The following is a 14,940-nucleotide window of genomic DNA, read 5'->3' as shown; positions in this document are numbered from 1 at the left end:
GCACATTCCAATTGGTGATCTAGACATGTAGTTCAGATTAGTTTTATGATAGATTGTGATTAATGAGCAGCGCGATAGTTAATAAATAAATTAATAATAGAGTACACTATTTTGGGTGATATAACTTTCTGGTTTAAGGGCATAGAAATTAAGAATTTGAAAATTGCATTAAAAAATATCAACCTAAATTTACCTCTACTATAAAGTACAATGTGTCACGAAAAACAGTCTCAGAACCACTGGGATACATTGATGTGTTCCAGAGTTGTTGCTCCATAAAGTGACATTGGTCAGAATTGGAAACATTTGGCTTGATCAGGAAGGGGAAAACAGACTTCGGGGCAAAGGGGTTAAAAATGTGTTTGTCCAGAGTGATATCTTTTGCTTTTTACTGTTTTGCCTTGCTGATATGCTGGATGCTTGCTTCATGTAGGATGTTCTTGAGCGTTATGTATCTACTCGTGGAGACTCCATATAATATGAGTTTCACTTTTTGTATTGAAGAACTGAAATAAATTTAACTTTTTGGCGATATTCTAATTTAGTGAGAAGCACTTGTAGGTCCGGCATCATAGTAAGAGAAACATGCCCACATCATGATGCTTGCATCATGCTTCACTTTCTTCAGAGTGTACTGTGGCTTGAATGCACAGTTTGGGGGTCGTCTGACGAACTGTCTGCAGCCCTTGGACCCAAAAAGAACAATTTTACTTTCATCGGTCCATAAAATGCTTCTCCATTTCTCTTTAGGCCAGGTGATATGTTCTTTGGCAAATTGTATCCGCTTCAGTACATGTCTTCTTTTTTTTTTAACAGTGGGACTTTGCGGGGACTTCTTGCTAAGTGATTAGCTTCATTGTTTAAGATGTGGTAATATAATTTATACCAAACAGTGATTAATCTGGTTAGTCATATTGGACTGCTGTTATTTTGAACACTACTTTATACTGCAGTATACTGCGGGCCGTATATGGAAAAGTCCAATTTAGACGAGAATGGTAGAATAACATTTTTATTTTTTAAATCTACAGTCCACAACAGTACGAACAGCAGGGCAAACTGCCTATCTAGGAGGGTGTTCACACAACGTGGATTTTGTGCACTGTGAAGCAAATCTACTTCATAATTCACATCAAAGAATATTTGAATCATTTTTTGATGTCAAAACACCCTCTGTGAACGCACCTCTATCACATGTTCACACTGTTTTTTTTTTGTTTTTTTTTTACATGGATATATTCAACAATGAAAGAGGATGTCCACCTCTAAGGTCAATTATACAACTGCATGTATTTAGGGCGAAAAATCTTTTTTCAATTGACTTTCATTAAAATATTTGCACCATCTAACTGCCGGATGAGTTATCTGCGTCTGTCTGGCAGCCCGCTATGGTGGTTCAATAGGATCAGGATGAGTTATCTGAGGGTCCGTCTGGCAGCCTGCTCTGGTGGTCTGATAGGGTCGGGATGCGTTATCTGAGGGTCCGTCTGGCAGTCCGCTATGGTGGTCTGATAGGGGCGGGATGAGTTATCCGATGTTCCATCTGGCAGCCTGCTATGGTGGTCTGATAGGGTCGGGATGAGTTATCTGAGGGTCTGTCTGGCATCCCGCTATGGTGGTCTGATAGGGTCAGGATGAGTTATCTGAGGTTCCATCTGGCAGCCTGCTATGGTGGTCTAATAGGGTCAGGATGAGTTATCTGAGGTTCCATCTGGCAGCCTGCTATGGTGGTCTGATAGGGTCGGGATGAGTTATCTGAGGTTCCATCTGGCAGCCTGCTATGGTGGTCTGATAGGGTCGGGATGAGATATCTGAGGTTCCATCTGGCATCCCGCTATGGTGGTCTGATAGGGTCAGGATGAGTTATCTGAGGTTCCATCTGGCAGCCTGCTATGGTGGTCTGATAGGGTCGGGATGAGATATCTGAGGTTCCATCTGGCAGCCAGCTATGGTGGTCTGATAGGGTCGGGATGAGATATCTGAGGGTCTCTCTGTCAGTCCGCTATGGTGGTCTGATAGGGTCGGGATGAGTTATCTGAGGGCGGCACGGTGGCGCAGTGGTTAGCACTGCAGCCTTGCAGCGCTGGGGTCCTGGGTTCAAATCCCACCAAGGACAACATCTGCAAGGAGTTTGTATGTTCTCCCCGTGTTTGCGTGGGTTTCCTCCGGGTTCTCCAGTTTCCTCCCACACTCCAAAGACATACTGATAGGGAATCTAGATTGTGAGCCCCGATGGGGACAGCGACAATAATGTATGTAAAGCACTGCGGAATATGTTAGCGCTATATAAAAATAAAGATTATTATTATTATCTGAGGGTCTCTCTGGCAGTCCACTATGGTGGTCTGATAGACCCTCAGATAACTCATCCCAACCCTATCAGACCACCATAGGGGGATGCCAAACAGACCCTCAGATAACTGATCCCAACCCTGTCTGACAGTCCGCTATGGTGGTCTGATAGGGTCAGGATGAGATATCTGAGGGTCTGTCTGGCGGTCCGCTATGGTGGTCTGATAGGGTCGGGATGAGTTATCTGAGGGTCTGTCTGGCGGTCCGCTATGGTGGTCTGATAGGGTCGGGATGAGTTATCTGAGGGTCCGTCTGGCAGCCCCCTGTGGTCGTCTGATAGGGTCTATGTAACCCTCTTTTATGTCTTTTCTGAATGTAGCAGATGTCTGACAACAAAGTTGAATGTGCGGGAAGCAAAGAGCCTGAAAAAGCAGAACTGTTTTAATAAAACCTAATTGCAAAAATGATTTTAACCTAAAATACAAGCAACTAAGGAAAAAAAAATGAAATTGACCCCAAAGGTGAACAATTCCTTTAAAGCCTCTGTGTGAACGGGAGGCGGCTGCTGCTCCATCTACACAACATGGCCGCCTCCTGTCATCCGCAGGGGTGAAGACTGCGGCCCGGTCCTGTCACTCAGATCAGAGCCTCACAACCTGCTCGGTGACCACCACAGCACAACTGCCGACTGTAAAGCCCCGCCCACCTGGCTCCTAGCACGTGACGCCTGTATCCGGCTAGGCGGTAGGCGGGATTCCTTGTCACCACGGCAACCGTTCCATGCTGAGCTGCCTTCGTAGTCAAGGCAACGATGCTATAGTATACAGCTAGGAGGCAGGCGGTGCAGTCATCAAACCACCGGAGAGCCCGAGCCCCGGGGACAGCGTCGCCCGGTGAGCGCACAGTATCCTACGGGCAGCCATCCATGTGCGGCCGCCAGCAGCCCGGAGGCGCCTCCTGCCAGTGCACATGAGCTCTTATAAGGGTGACATGGTGGCTGCAGGCATCACTATCATTACTAGGGGACGGGTTATTGGGGCTCCCAGAAATAAGCCTTCAAGATGGAAATTCCCTTCCATCAATAGTTTATAGGAAAAGAAAAATCTTTCTATTATAAAGCAAAGTGATGACATCACGTCCATGATGATGTTGCATCACACGACAGCTGATAATGGCTCGGTGGCCGCCATAGTCACGTGAGGCCACCGCCATGGGCGTTGTGTCACTAGGTGGGTGAGAGGAGAAGAGCAGCAGATAAGGAGGCAGTCTGCGAATGGCCTGTAGTGGTTTACTTCTAGGGTTCCTGCTGCACCATATCCCCACTCGTCATTTCTCTCTATAGCACAGATCTCAGGATATTTCCATACAATATCACTGCTGCTATTATTCTAATCAGGACCTGTCACTCCCCATAAATATGTGTTGTTTTACCTGGTGTAAATGCTGTAAATCTAGACTTTGTAGCCAAAAAGGCAATGTCCTCTTGTAGATACACACAGAGAAAAGGTGGGGACCACACCCACTTGGCTAACAAGACTAGATTTATATACAAGGAATAGGGGGCCATATCTCAGCAACAGGACAACAGCAGCATTTACACCAGGTTAAAAAAAATATAAAATAAATAATAATACACAAACTCTCACACTTACTTATGGGAGGTGACAGGTCCTCTTTAATATAGAAATACTCAGGTCTTGAATCAGTTTTGCACTAATTTGTTCTCTTTTTCTGCTTTTTTTTATAGGTAATAGGTGATATTATGGAAAGATAGCCACCTCTCGACTAACAAAAATGGTAATAAGACAAGTTTTTTCTTATTTACTAATTTTACTACTGTACCCATACTAAGTTGCTCCTTAGAATAGCTCACCAATACCACATCTGTGCAGCTGTGGTACCTTATTACTTAAAGCGCTCCTGTCAGCAGGATTGTGCTTAGTAAACTACATACACTGTGAGGTGGGCGCCGTTACACTGAGTAAAATGATACCTTTGTTGATGAAATTCGTCCAGTGATTATAAAACAATCTTTGTTTTCATTTCTGCCATAATGATATGCTTCTGCTCTTAGCGGGACTTTAGTGAGGGGCTGTAGCTGGTGCTCTCATTATGTATGCCTATCTCTGGCCTCTGACAGGTCACTGTGCTTTCAGCCACCTGCCTACTATTATAAATATGGCCTGTGTAATTTCTGTGGCAAAGTGAAAATTTACATCCCCAAAATGGCTGCCACCGCCCGCGCATGCGCAGTAGTATATTTATCGGTTGCCGAGAGATGCTACTGCGCACGCGCAGGTGCAGTTTTGCTAGACGAAAAAGGAACTTACAGCAAGGAAAGTGAAAAACCTGCACCACCTGCAAGCAGTTGCAATAGTCAGTGCAAAGCTGAACATGTACAATGCAGACACTTAAATAGGACTTGGTAACATTGCAGGTGCAAAAGCTCCTAAAAAAGTTTAAACAGTCCAAAATAACCATAAGAAAGAAAAATGAGCGGCACTCACCAGTCCTGTAGAAGCGTCTTCACGCGAAACAGCTGTTGTCTGCTTTTTTCTTCCCCGCTCTCCCTGCTTGCCGGACTTTTTATTCTCATGGAATAAAGATACTGCTTTTAAGGACTGGTGAGTGCAGCTCATTTTTCTTTCTTATGGAAAAAGAAACTTGCCTGCAGCAATATGGTCCCCGCCACCCACGCTTGCGCAGTAGTATTTCTCGATTGCTGAGAGATGCTACTGCACATGCGCAGCGCCATATTTCTGCATCCAAATTCTTTTTCCAAAAGCAAAATGGCGCCCATCTGTGCGCAGTAGCATATCTCGGCAACCGAAAGATGCTACTGCGCATGCGCGGTCGGCCATTTTGAAGGATGTAAATTTTCACTTGCCACAGAAATTACACAGGCAGTATTTATAATAGTAGACAGGTCACTGAAAGCACAGTGACCTGTCAGAGGCCAGAGATAGGCATACATAATGAGAGCACCAGTTACAGCCCCTCCCTAAAGTCCCACCCTGAAGCACGAGAATATCATTATGGCAGAACTGAAAATAAAGATTCTAAAAGAACCGCTGGATGGATTTCATCAACAAAGGTATCATTTTACTCAGTGTAAAGGCTCCCACCTGACAGTGTACGTAGTTTACTAAGCACAATCCTGTTGACAGGTGCGCTTTAAGGGAATCTGTCAGCAGATTTTTGCTATGTAATGTGAAGACAGTAGGAAATAGAGGCTGAAACACAGAATTTAGGGATGTGTCACTTGTCAAAGTGCATACTGTTGTTTACTAACCGTGAAGGATTTATGACTAAGAGATTAACACTGCTGAACTACACTAGTTCGGCAACGCCCTCTCCCCCTGTGATAAGCAGCTCACTGTCTATGTACACTGAGAGCCTGGTGTGGGCGGGGTTAGCTTTCTCAGCTCTGCTGCATTCTAAATCTAAAAGCTTTGTAAAAAAAGAAAATTGGCAACAAACTAACAAAGATATAAACATACTGTTATGCACACGCCCGGGCTGAGCGGCTTGTGCGTGTGATTGTAGTGATTCCACTGGACCGTGCCGGAGAGTGAATGCCTGGAGGGGCTTAACTAGGTATTCACCCGATCCGACCAGGGTCGCACGACGGCATACGACGCCAGTGCACCAAGGAGGAACCGAGCAAAGGGACCAGGTGCTACTCCAGGACAGACCCCGGACACGGCTGTTGACCCACACAGGGGAATACAGGAACAGACTGGTAGGCTGGCACACAGACTGGTGGGTATAGGCAGGCACGACTGGTATGCAGGCAGGCGGGTAAGCAGGCAGGGGGGTACAGGCAAGCACAGCTAGATTGCAGACAGGGAGGCACTAGCAGGTAGGAACACAGGCGGGATAGGACCCAGTACACACTGGGACTCAGGAACAATACAGGCAGAGGGGTACAGGCAAGCACAGCTAGAGTGCAGACAGGGAGGCACTAGCAGGTAGGGACACTGGCGGGATAGGACCCAGTACACACTGGGACTCAGGAACAGAGCCACAGATGTGGCGGACAAACACAGCAGAGTGAGGCTGCCCAGAGAGGTGAGCGAGAACAGGGCAGGACAAGGCCGCCTGGAGCGGTGAGCAAGAGTAGAGCAGGACAAGGCCACCAGGAGCGGTGAACAAAGGATCAGAGCTGAGCGAGACTGCTGGAGCAGTGAGCAAGAGTAAAGCAGGACGAGGCCGCCTGGAGCGGTGAGCAAGAGTGGAGCGAGACTGCCGGAGCAGCGAGCAAAAGGGTCAGAGCGGAGCAAGGCTGCCGGAGCAGCGAGCAAAGGAGTCAGAGCAGGCTAGAACCGCCGGAGCGGTAAGCAAAGGAGTCAGAGCAGACTAGAACCGCCGGAGCGGTGAGCAAAGGAGTCAGAGCAGACTAGAACCGCCTGAGCGGTGAGCAAAGGAGTCAGAGCAGGCTAGAACCGCCGGAGCAGTGAGCAAAGGAGTCAGAGCAGGCAAGGCTGAGTAGGGGGGACAGGGCTCTGTTCACACGGAACAGACAGGAAGGGAAACGCAGAGCCAGACACCCACAGGGTACTTGCAGTGAAGTAGCGAGTGGATCACAAACTCACAAACGGGAGTACAGAGACAACAGGCAGGAGTTAGGTACGAGTTCAGACTCTGCAGAAAAAGGAAAGGAACGGACATAGAGAAAAGACAGATGAAAGATAGGAGAGAGTACAGACTGGAACTGAGTGTACGGACGAGACCGACACAGGAGCGGGACACAGGAGCGGGTCTGGGAATACGGCCCCCAGAGAGGCGGGACGAACAGGCAAGGAGCGTGTTCAGACAGAACAGACAAGATACAGGAGCAGGTCTGGGTAATCGGCCCCCAGAGAGGCGGGACGAACAGGCAAGGAGCGTGTTCAGACAGGACAGACAAGATACAGGAACGGATCTAGGTAATCGGCCCCTAGAAGGCGGGAGGAACAGGCTAGGAGCGTGTTCAGACAGGACAGACAAGATACAGGAACGTATCTAGGTAATCGGCCCCTAGAAGGCGGGAGGAACAGGCTAGGAGCGTGTTCAGACAGGCCTGGAAATACAGCCTCCAGGAAAGGCAGCAGGCAAGAGTACACAGACAGGACTCAGTTCAGACACGGGAACTGATACCGCAAGGCAGGAGACAAAGACAGGACTCAGCTCAGACACGGGAACTGATACCGCAAGGCAGGAGACATAGACAGGACTCAGTTCAGACACGGGAACTGATACCGCAAGGCAGGAGACATAGACAGGACTCAGTTCAGACACGGGAACTGATACCGCAAGACAGGAGACAAAGAACGGGACCTGGCATCTTCAGAGTGAAAGCACACACTGAATGAAACACTATGCTCAGGCAGGGATAGATGGGAGCAGCTGAGCTATATACCAGGTGACAGACAGCAATAGGCTGAGGACGCACAAGGGGTGTGACCCACAGCAGGTACAAAAAGCAGGAAGTGATCGGGCGCCGCCCTTAAGCAGCAGAAACAGACACAAACAGACAGCATGGAGGGAAGCCAGAGAGACATTCTGGACTGGAGATCAAGTGCGCGCTCTTGCACAGTGGGAGATGGACCACCATGCAAGGACGCCGCCAGGTATGTTACAGTACCCCCCCCCTTACGCCCCCTCTTCTTCAGGCCTGCCAGAATCTTCCGCAGGGAATTCGAGGACTAGTCGTTCGCTTCAAGGAGATCACTTCCACTGTCCACAGGAAAAACTGATCTCATCTGGTTAGCTAGGATGCTACCTCCTATCCAGCCATCCTCAGCAACAGACGAAACGGGTGGAGTACCAGGAACAGCACACAAGGAAGTCTCTCTCCACATATTTTCAGGTGGCACCCCAGAGGGTACAGGAGACAACTGGAAGTCCTTCACCGGGTTGGAGGGGGACAGAGACTTGGGGGTAATCTCTGCTTCGAGGTACATCTTGTCAAGCTCACAGGAAGAAATAGACAGGTTATCAGGTACATAATGAGGAAAAGTCACTGTCTCTTTGTTATCTGGTGGTACCCCAGAGGATTCAGGAAACAACTGGAGGTCCTCCGCCGGGTCAGAAGAGTGCAGAGGCTCAGAGAAAACATCTGCTTCAGAGTACACTAGGTCGGACTCACTGGACGAAGCAGGCGAGGTATCGGGTACCGAGTATAGGAAAGTCTCTGTCCATTCACCACCAGGTGGCACCCCGAAGGGTTCTGGAGACAACTGGCGGTCCTCCGCCTGGTCAGAGGGGTGTAGAGACTCACGGGTAACCTCTGCTTCAGAGTACACTAGGTCGGACTCACTGGACGAAGCAAGCGAGGTATCAGATCTAGGATATAGGAAAGTCTCTGTCCATTCACCACCAGGTGGCACCCAGAAGGGTTCTGGAGACAACTGGAGGTCCTCCGCCTGGTCGGAGGGGTGTAGAGACTCGGGAGTAACCACTGCTTCGGAGTACACTAGGTTGGACTCAGTGGACGAAGCGAGCGAGGTATCAGGTACAGAGTATAGGAGAGTCTCTGTCCTTTCGCTACCAGGTAGCACCCCGAAGGGTTCTGGAGACAACTGGAGGTCCTCCGCCTGGTCGGAGGGGTGTAGAGACTCGGGAGTAACCTCTGCTTCGGAGTACACTAGGTTGGACTCACTGGACGAAGCGAGCGAGGTATCAGGTACAGAGTATAGGAGAGTCTCTGTCCTTTCGCTACCAGGTAGCACCCCGAAGGGTTCAGGAGACAACTGGAGGTCCTCCGCCTGGTCGGAGGGGTGTAGAGACTCGGGGGTAACTACCACTTTGGGGTACCCATTGTCAGGCTCACAGGACGAAGCGGACAAAGTATCGAGTACCGGGTGTAGAGAAGTCTCTCTCCATTTGTCATCGAGTGGTATCCCGGAGGATTCAGGAGGCAACAGGGGGTCCTCCACCAGGTAGTAGAGGTGCACAGACTCTGAGGTAACCACAGCTTTGGAGCATCCTTGGACATGCACACCGGTTAAAGTGGGTGAAGCATCTAATGCCGGGTGCAGGAAGTTCTCCTGTGTGGAGTCTGGATCGGCAGAAATCTCTTCGGGCAGGAGAACTGGTGCACTACCCACGCACATTACCCGTTGGGGCTTCTCCGGGATACAGGGAGATGAAGCTTCAGTAGGGACTTCAAGGTTGGGGTCAGGAGGTCTCAAGGAGGACAGACCCTGGCGTGACGGCTTGCCTCTACGTCTAGCACGTCTGGACTGCCTCTTGAGGTTGGGAGAAGTATTCCGGAAAGCGTAGTCACCCTGTGAGGATTCTGGGTGGGCAGTAGTCTCATTGGGCTGGAGGACTATTGCGCTACCCACACACATTACCCGTCGGGGCTGCTCCGGGATATTGGGAAGTGAAGCTTCAGCAGGGGCTTCAGGGTTAGGGTCCTCGAAGACCATACGAAAGGCCACCAGGAAGGCCTGCAGGTCAAGGACGACAGGATCCCATGCTTCCCATAGGGGGGTGACCCATTTCAAGGCATCACCCGCTAGGTAGTCAATCATAAAGGCCACTTTAGCCCAATCGGAAGGAAAATAGAGAGGGTAGGCCTTAAAGTGTAGCATGCATTGCTCCACAAATGCACGACACTGTCTTGGATCCCCATAGTAACGTGGCGGATCCGCAGGAACGAGAACTGATAGATCCATCTGGACGGTGCGTAATTCGCCTGGAACTCAGCTAAGGAAAAAAAAATTTATTTATTTATTTTAATGCATGTATTCGCTGGAAAACTTCTCAGAGAGCGAAGGCCGTGGGGCTTAACGGGAACCATGGCCTGAGCATGCTGTTATGCACACGCCCGGGCTGAGCGGCGTGTGCGTGTGATTGTAGTGATTCCACTGGATCATGCCGGAGAGTGAATGCCTGGAGGGGCTTAACTAGGTATTCACCCGATCCGACCAGGGTCGCATGACGGCATACGACGCCAGTGCACCAAGGAGGAACCGAGCAAAGGGACCAGGTGCTACTCCAGGACAGACCCCGGACACGGCTGTTGACCCACACAGGGGAATACAGGAACAGACTGGTAGGCTGGCACACAGACTGGTGGGTATAGGCAGGCACGACTGGTATGCAGGCAGGCGGGTAAGCAGGCAGGGGGGTACAGGCAAGCACAGCTAGAGTGCAGACAGGGAGGCACTAGCAGGTAGGAACACAGGCGGGATAGGACCCAGTACACACTGGGACTCAGGAACAATACAGGCAGAGGGGTACAGGCAAGCACAGCTAGAGTGCAGACAGGGAGGCACTAGCAGGTAGGGACACTGGCGGGATAGGACCCAGTACACACTGGGACTCAGGAACAGAGCCACAGATGTGGCGGACAAACACAGCAGAGTGAGGCCGCCCAGAGAGGTGAGCGAGAACAGGGCAGGACAAGGCCGCCTGGAGCGGTGAGCAAGAGTAGAGCAGGACAAGGCCGCCAGGAGCGGTGAACAAAGGATCAGAGCTGAGCGAGACTGCTGGAGCAGTGAGCAAGAGTAAAGCAGGACGAGGCCGCCTGGAGCGGTGAGCAAGAGTGGAGCGAGACTGCCGGAGCAGCGAGCAAAAGGGTCAGAGCGGAGCAAGGCTGCCGGAGCAGCGAGCAAAGGAGTCAGAGCAGGCTAGAACCGCCGGAGCGGTAAGCAAAGGAGTCAGAGCAGACTAGAACCGCCGGAGCGGTGAGCAAAGGAGTCAGAGCAGACTAGAACCGCCGGAGCGGTGAGCAAAGGAGTCAGAGCAGGCTAGAACCGCCGGAGCAGTGAGCAAAGGAGTCAGAGCAGGCAAGGCTGAGTAGGGGGGACAGGGCTCTGTTCACACGGAACAGACAGGAAGGGAAAGGCAGAGCCAGACACCCACAGGGTACTTGCAGTGAAGTAGCGAGTGGACCACAAACTCACAAACGGGAGTACAGAGACAACAGGCAGGAGTTAGGTACGAGTTCAGACTCTGCAGAAAAAGGAAAGGAACGGACATAGAGAAAAGACAGATGAAAGATAGGAGAGAGTACAGACTGGAACTGAGTGTACGGACGAGACCGACACAGGAGCGGGTCTGGGAATACGGCCCCCAGAGAGGCGGGACGAACAGGCAAGGAGCGTGTTCAGACAGAACAGACAAGATACAGGAGCAGGTCTGGGTAATCGGCCCCCAGAGAGGCGGGACGAACAGGCAAGGAGCGTGTTCAGACAGGACAGACAAGATACAGGAACGGATCTAGGTAATCGGCCCCTAGAAGGCGGGAGGAACAGGCTAGGAGCGTGTTCAGACAGGACAGACAAGATACAGGAACGGATCTAGGTAATCGGCCCCTAGAAGGCGGGAGGAACAGGCTAGGAGCGTGTTCAGACAGGCCTGGAAATACAGCCTCCAGGAAAGGCAGCAGGCGAGAGTACACAGACAGGACTCAGTTCAGACACGGGAACTGATACCGCAAGGCAGGAGACAAAGACAGGACTCAGCTCAGACACGGGAACTGATACCGCAAGGCAGGAGACATAGACAGGACTCAGTTCAGACACGGGAACTGATACCGCAAGGCAGGAGACATAGACAGGACTCAGTTCAGACACGGGAACTGATACCGCAAGACAGGAGACAAAGAACGGGACCTGGCATCTTCAGAGTGAAAGCACACACTGAATGAAACACTATGCTCAGGCAGGGATAGATGGGAGCAGCTGAGCTATATACCAGGTGACAGACAGCAATAGGCTGAGGACGCACAAGGGGTGTGACCCACAGCAGGTACAAAAAGCAGGAAGTGATCGGGCGCCGCCCTTAAGCAGCAGAAACAGACACAAACAGACAGCATGGAGGGAAGCCAGAGAGACATTCTGGACTGGAGATCAAGTGCGCGCTCTTGCACAGTGGGAGATGGACCACCATGCAAGGACGCCGCCAGGTATGTTACACATACACCTGTAACTTGGGCCAGGTACCGCGCTAAAGGCTTGCGGTGGTGCTATGCCGTGCTGTAATGTTCAAATATATCGTAAAAAAAAAAGAAAAGCAGCACTCACCATGCCATAAAAATATATGTCCTTTATTTCATGTGGCTTGACAAACAAGCAGGGGGAGCTGGGAAGAATGAACAGACAACAGCTGTTTTGCGCTCAAACAGGCGCCTCTGCGGGTTCTAAATCTAAAAGCTTTGATTGTGTCAGAACGGCTGCACTCAGTGATCTAAGTGATACATCGTTGGATTCAGCTTCTCTTGCCTACATTACGCTGCTCTCAGATGAGATAGCAAAAACCTGTGACAGATTCCCTTTAAATGGCATAGTGCTGTAGTGAGTTGTAATATTGGGCACAGCCACTACTAAAAGTACAGAACTATCCCTGGTAAACTATGATGGAAATGTGGCTCTTTGGAGCTGATTTGAGGGGGTGCCCAGGGTCAGACCACCCACTAACAGACCGTCAATTTAATTCAAAGTCCCAGATAGGATATTTTATTTTAATGGTGTTGTCCACTTTTATTAAACATTTTAAAAATGGGCCTGTAATGGGGTTAAAAAAAAGCAGGTGATAAATGAATGGCTACAACGTCCTGTTCCGTCTGAGCCGGAAGAAACAGTCCCATAGCTCTCTTTTCCAACTTGGATGGAACATGGCATCTTCAGCCAAATAGTGGCCACTGATTGGCCACAGTGCACATCTGACAGCTTTCACCATAACAGGAAGCCTGGAACTTGGCAGTGGCAACTGCAGCAGTACAAGGAGAAGCAGGGTTACGGCTGGTACGATTGTCTATATCAGCGCCACAATAGGCCTATTTTCAAAAAGTTTACCAGTAGTGAACAACTCCTTTAAGATATTTTATGGCAACATAAACTCCATTATTTAACAAAATCAGTCAGTCAGTCAATCTAGGAACTAGATGTATGGACAGCAAACATACTCAAATATCTTCCCCTCTTGTCCAACATAACATCCCACGGACTCCTAGTAATAACAAGTCTTTTCGTCATTTGTGAATATAGCATTTCAGTAAAGTCTACAAGAACACGCATCTTCTGTCTTGATTTCCTTTATTATCAGATAAGACTCTTAATATCCAGTGATAAAATATCTAACACTTTAACTGTTTAATTGCATAGAAATGATTGACCACCTAAAAAAGGTCTTATAGAACATGGTGATAAAGAAGGGAACCCATTAACTATTTTGGCCTAAATTGCCTTGTAAACAATGGATGGTTTGGACATGTAAAAAATAATAAAAGAGGTTCTTGTTATCCAGGTAAAGCTGTCCTTAAAGGTGTATTCCTATCCACAAGATCCTATCCCATTATGTAGTAGGTGTAATAACAATATTAGCAAATACCTCCAATTAGAAATGTAGTATAGTTCTTTTGATAAACGATGTCACTTACCCCATGTACAAGACATTGCAGTAGCTTAGATATCCATGGGTTTCCATCTCTGGCAGGCATAATGCATTTGGTAGCGTTCACACAGGCAATGCAGTTTTGTTCCAAACACATGCAGTTTTTGTTGCTTTCCACGGGTTGTACAGCACAAAAACCAACTCAAACATAAATCCCTAGCCTTGTCCAGGTGCTAACTAAACAGAACCGAACAGATCTTGGCTACTCATACAGGGCTGAGCTAGTCCCAGTTCGGTCAAACAAAACAGCTATTGTCCATAGCAACCAGTTATACTTACGGTTCTCTGCACGTGGCCTGTGCAGACTCTTCTCAGAGAGGCATTCTGGCCGGTCTCTCTCTATGGTTACAACCACTCATATAGTGACAGTTAGTTAGTTGTCGTAACCATGGATTCCAAAGCTACTGCAATGCCCTGCACATGGGGTAAGTGACATAGCTTATCAGAAGAACCTTTTGCTATTATTATTATTATTACACTTACTACATATTGGGATCTTGGAGGGAGTACCCCTTTAATGCTTCCATACATATAAGGGTAATGTCGAGCATAGATGAGGTCTTTGAACTTGAGGGGCCTCATCTTCTGCTATAACACTATAATAGTTAATGTTAGCCTTCATTTTATACTGAAGTAATTTGTATGTTTTCAGCCCACAAAAAGTGCCAAATCCAAGGGCTCTTCAAAGTCCCGCAAAGGAAAAAAGTCAAAGAAGAGTAAGCAACCTAAACCTGAAGTGGACATCCTTAGTCCAGCCGCCATGCTGAATGCCTACTACATCTCCCATAATGCAGTGGACTGCTTGGAATTTCGTGGATTTAGCTGGTCTGGTGCTCCAAAAAAGAAAGGGAAGAAAGGAAAGAAGAAGAAGAAGTAATTTCCACCAAAATCTACAATGACCACTTGGTGCCATATAATAACATCAATGTTCTAGAAATGAACTGTTAATATTAATGCACAGTTTACATTGTAAATTAGATCAGAAACAATTGAATTTTAAAGTATTTTTTTAGGAATAGAATATTCATTTCTTTGGTTTTAACTGGATCTCCTTGTGGAGAATTGTAAAAAAATGTGAATTGCTGAAAATGTGTAACCTAGCATTGCTGTAATGACAAATGATAATCTCCTAAAGGCAATCTACCACACATAAAATAAAAATTTATTGTTCGGGTAAATTGGGAATAAAACAAGGTAATATACAATATAGACTTTCAGTCTATGAGTAAAAATTAGGCAATAACCCGGGGCGCACAGCAA

The 14,940-nt window shown here is 48.5% G+C and overlaps 1 protein-coding gene across 3 annotated transcripts; it reads left to right on the top strand.

The window, feature by feature from the left end:
- Positions 1 to 3,056: 3,056 nt before the first annotated feature.
- Positions 3,057 to 14,929, top strand: SMKR1 (small lysine rich protein 1). 3 transcript variants are annotated; one of them, XM_073664505.1, is made up of 3 exons: positions 3,057 to 3,185; positions 4,040 to 4,089; positions 14,333 to 14,929. In XM_073664505.1, the coding sequence occupies exons 2-3, from the start codon at positions 4,087 to 4,089 to the stop codon at positions 14,555 to 14,557; spliced, it is 228 nt and encodes a 75-aa protein (XP_073520606.1). In that variant the 5' UTR covers positions 3,057 to 3,185; positions 4,040 to 4,086; the 3' UTR covers positions 14,558 to 14,929. The 3 variants fall into 3 exon arrangements, with proteins under 3 accessions (XP_073520606.1, XP_073520607.1, XP_073520608.1); XM_073664506.1 differs by having other exon boundaries at positions 3,070 to 3,167; positions 4,039 to 4,089; XM_073664507.1 differs by having other exon boundaries at positions 3,083 to 3,185; positions 4,047 to 4,089.
- Positions 14,930 to 14,940: the final 11 nt, after the last annotated feature.

This window comes from Phyllobates terribilis, unplaced genomic scaffold, assembly GCF_046119375.1.
Source record: "Phyllobates terribilis strain yellow unplaced genomic scaffold, ASM4611937v1 Scaffold_168__1_contigs__length_4147262, whole genome shotgun sequence".
In the NCBI taxonomy this organism is placed as follows: Eukaryota; Metazoa; Chordata; class Amphibia; order Anura; family Dendrobatidae; genus Phyllobates; species Phyllobates terribilis.
Note: the sequence above shows the minus strand (reverse complement) of the source record. Positions and strands in the feature narration are given on the sequence as shown.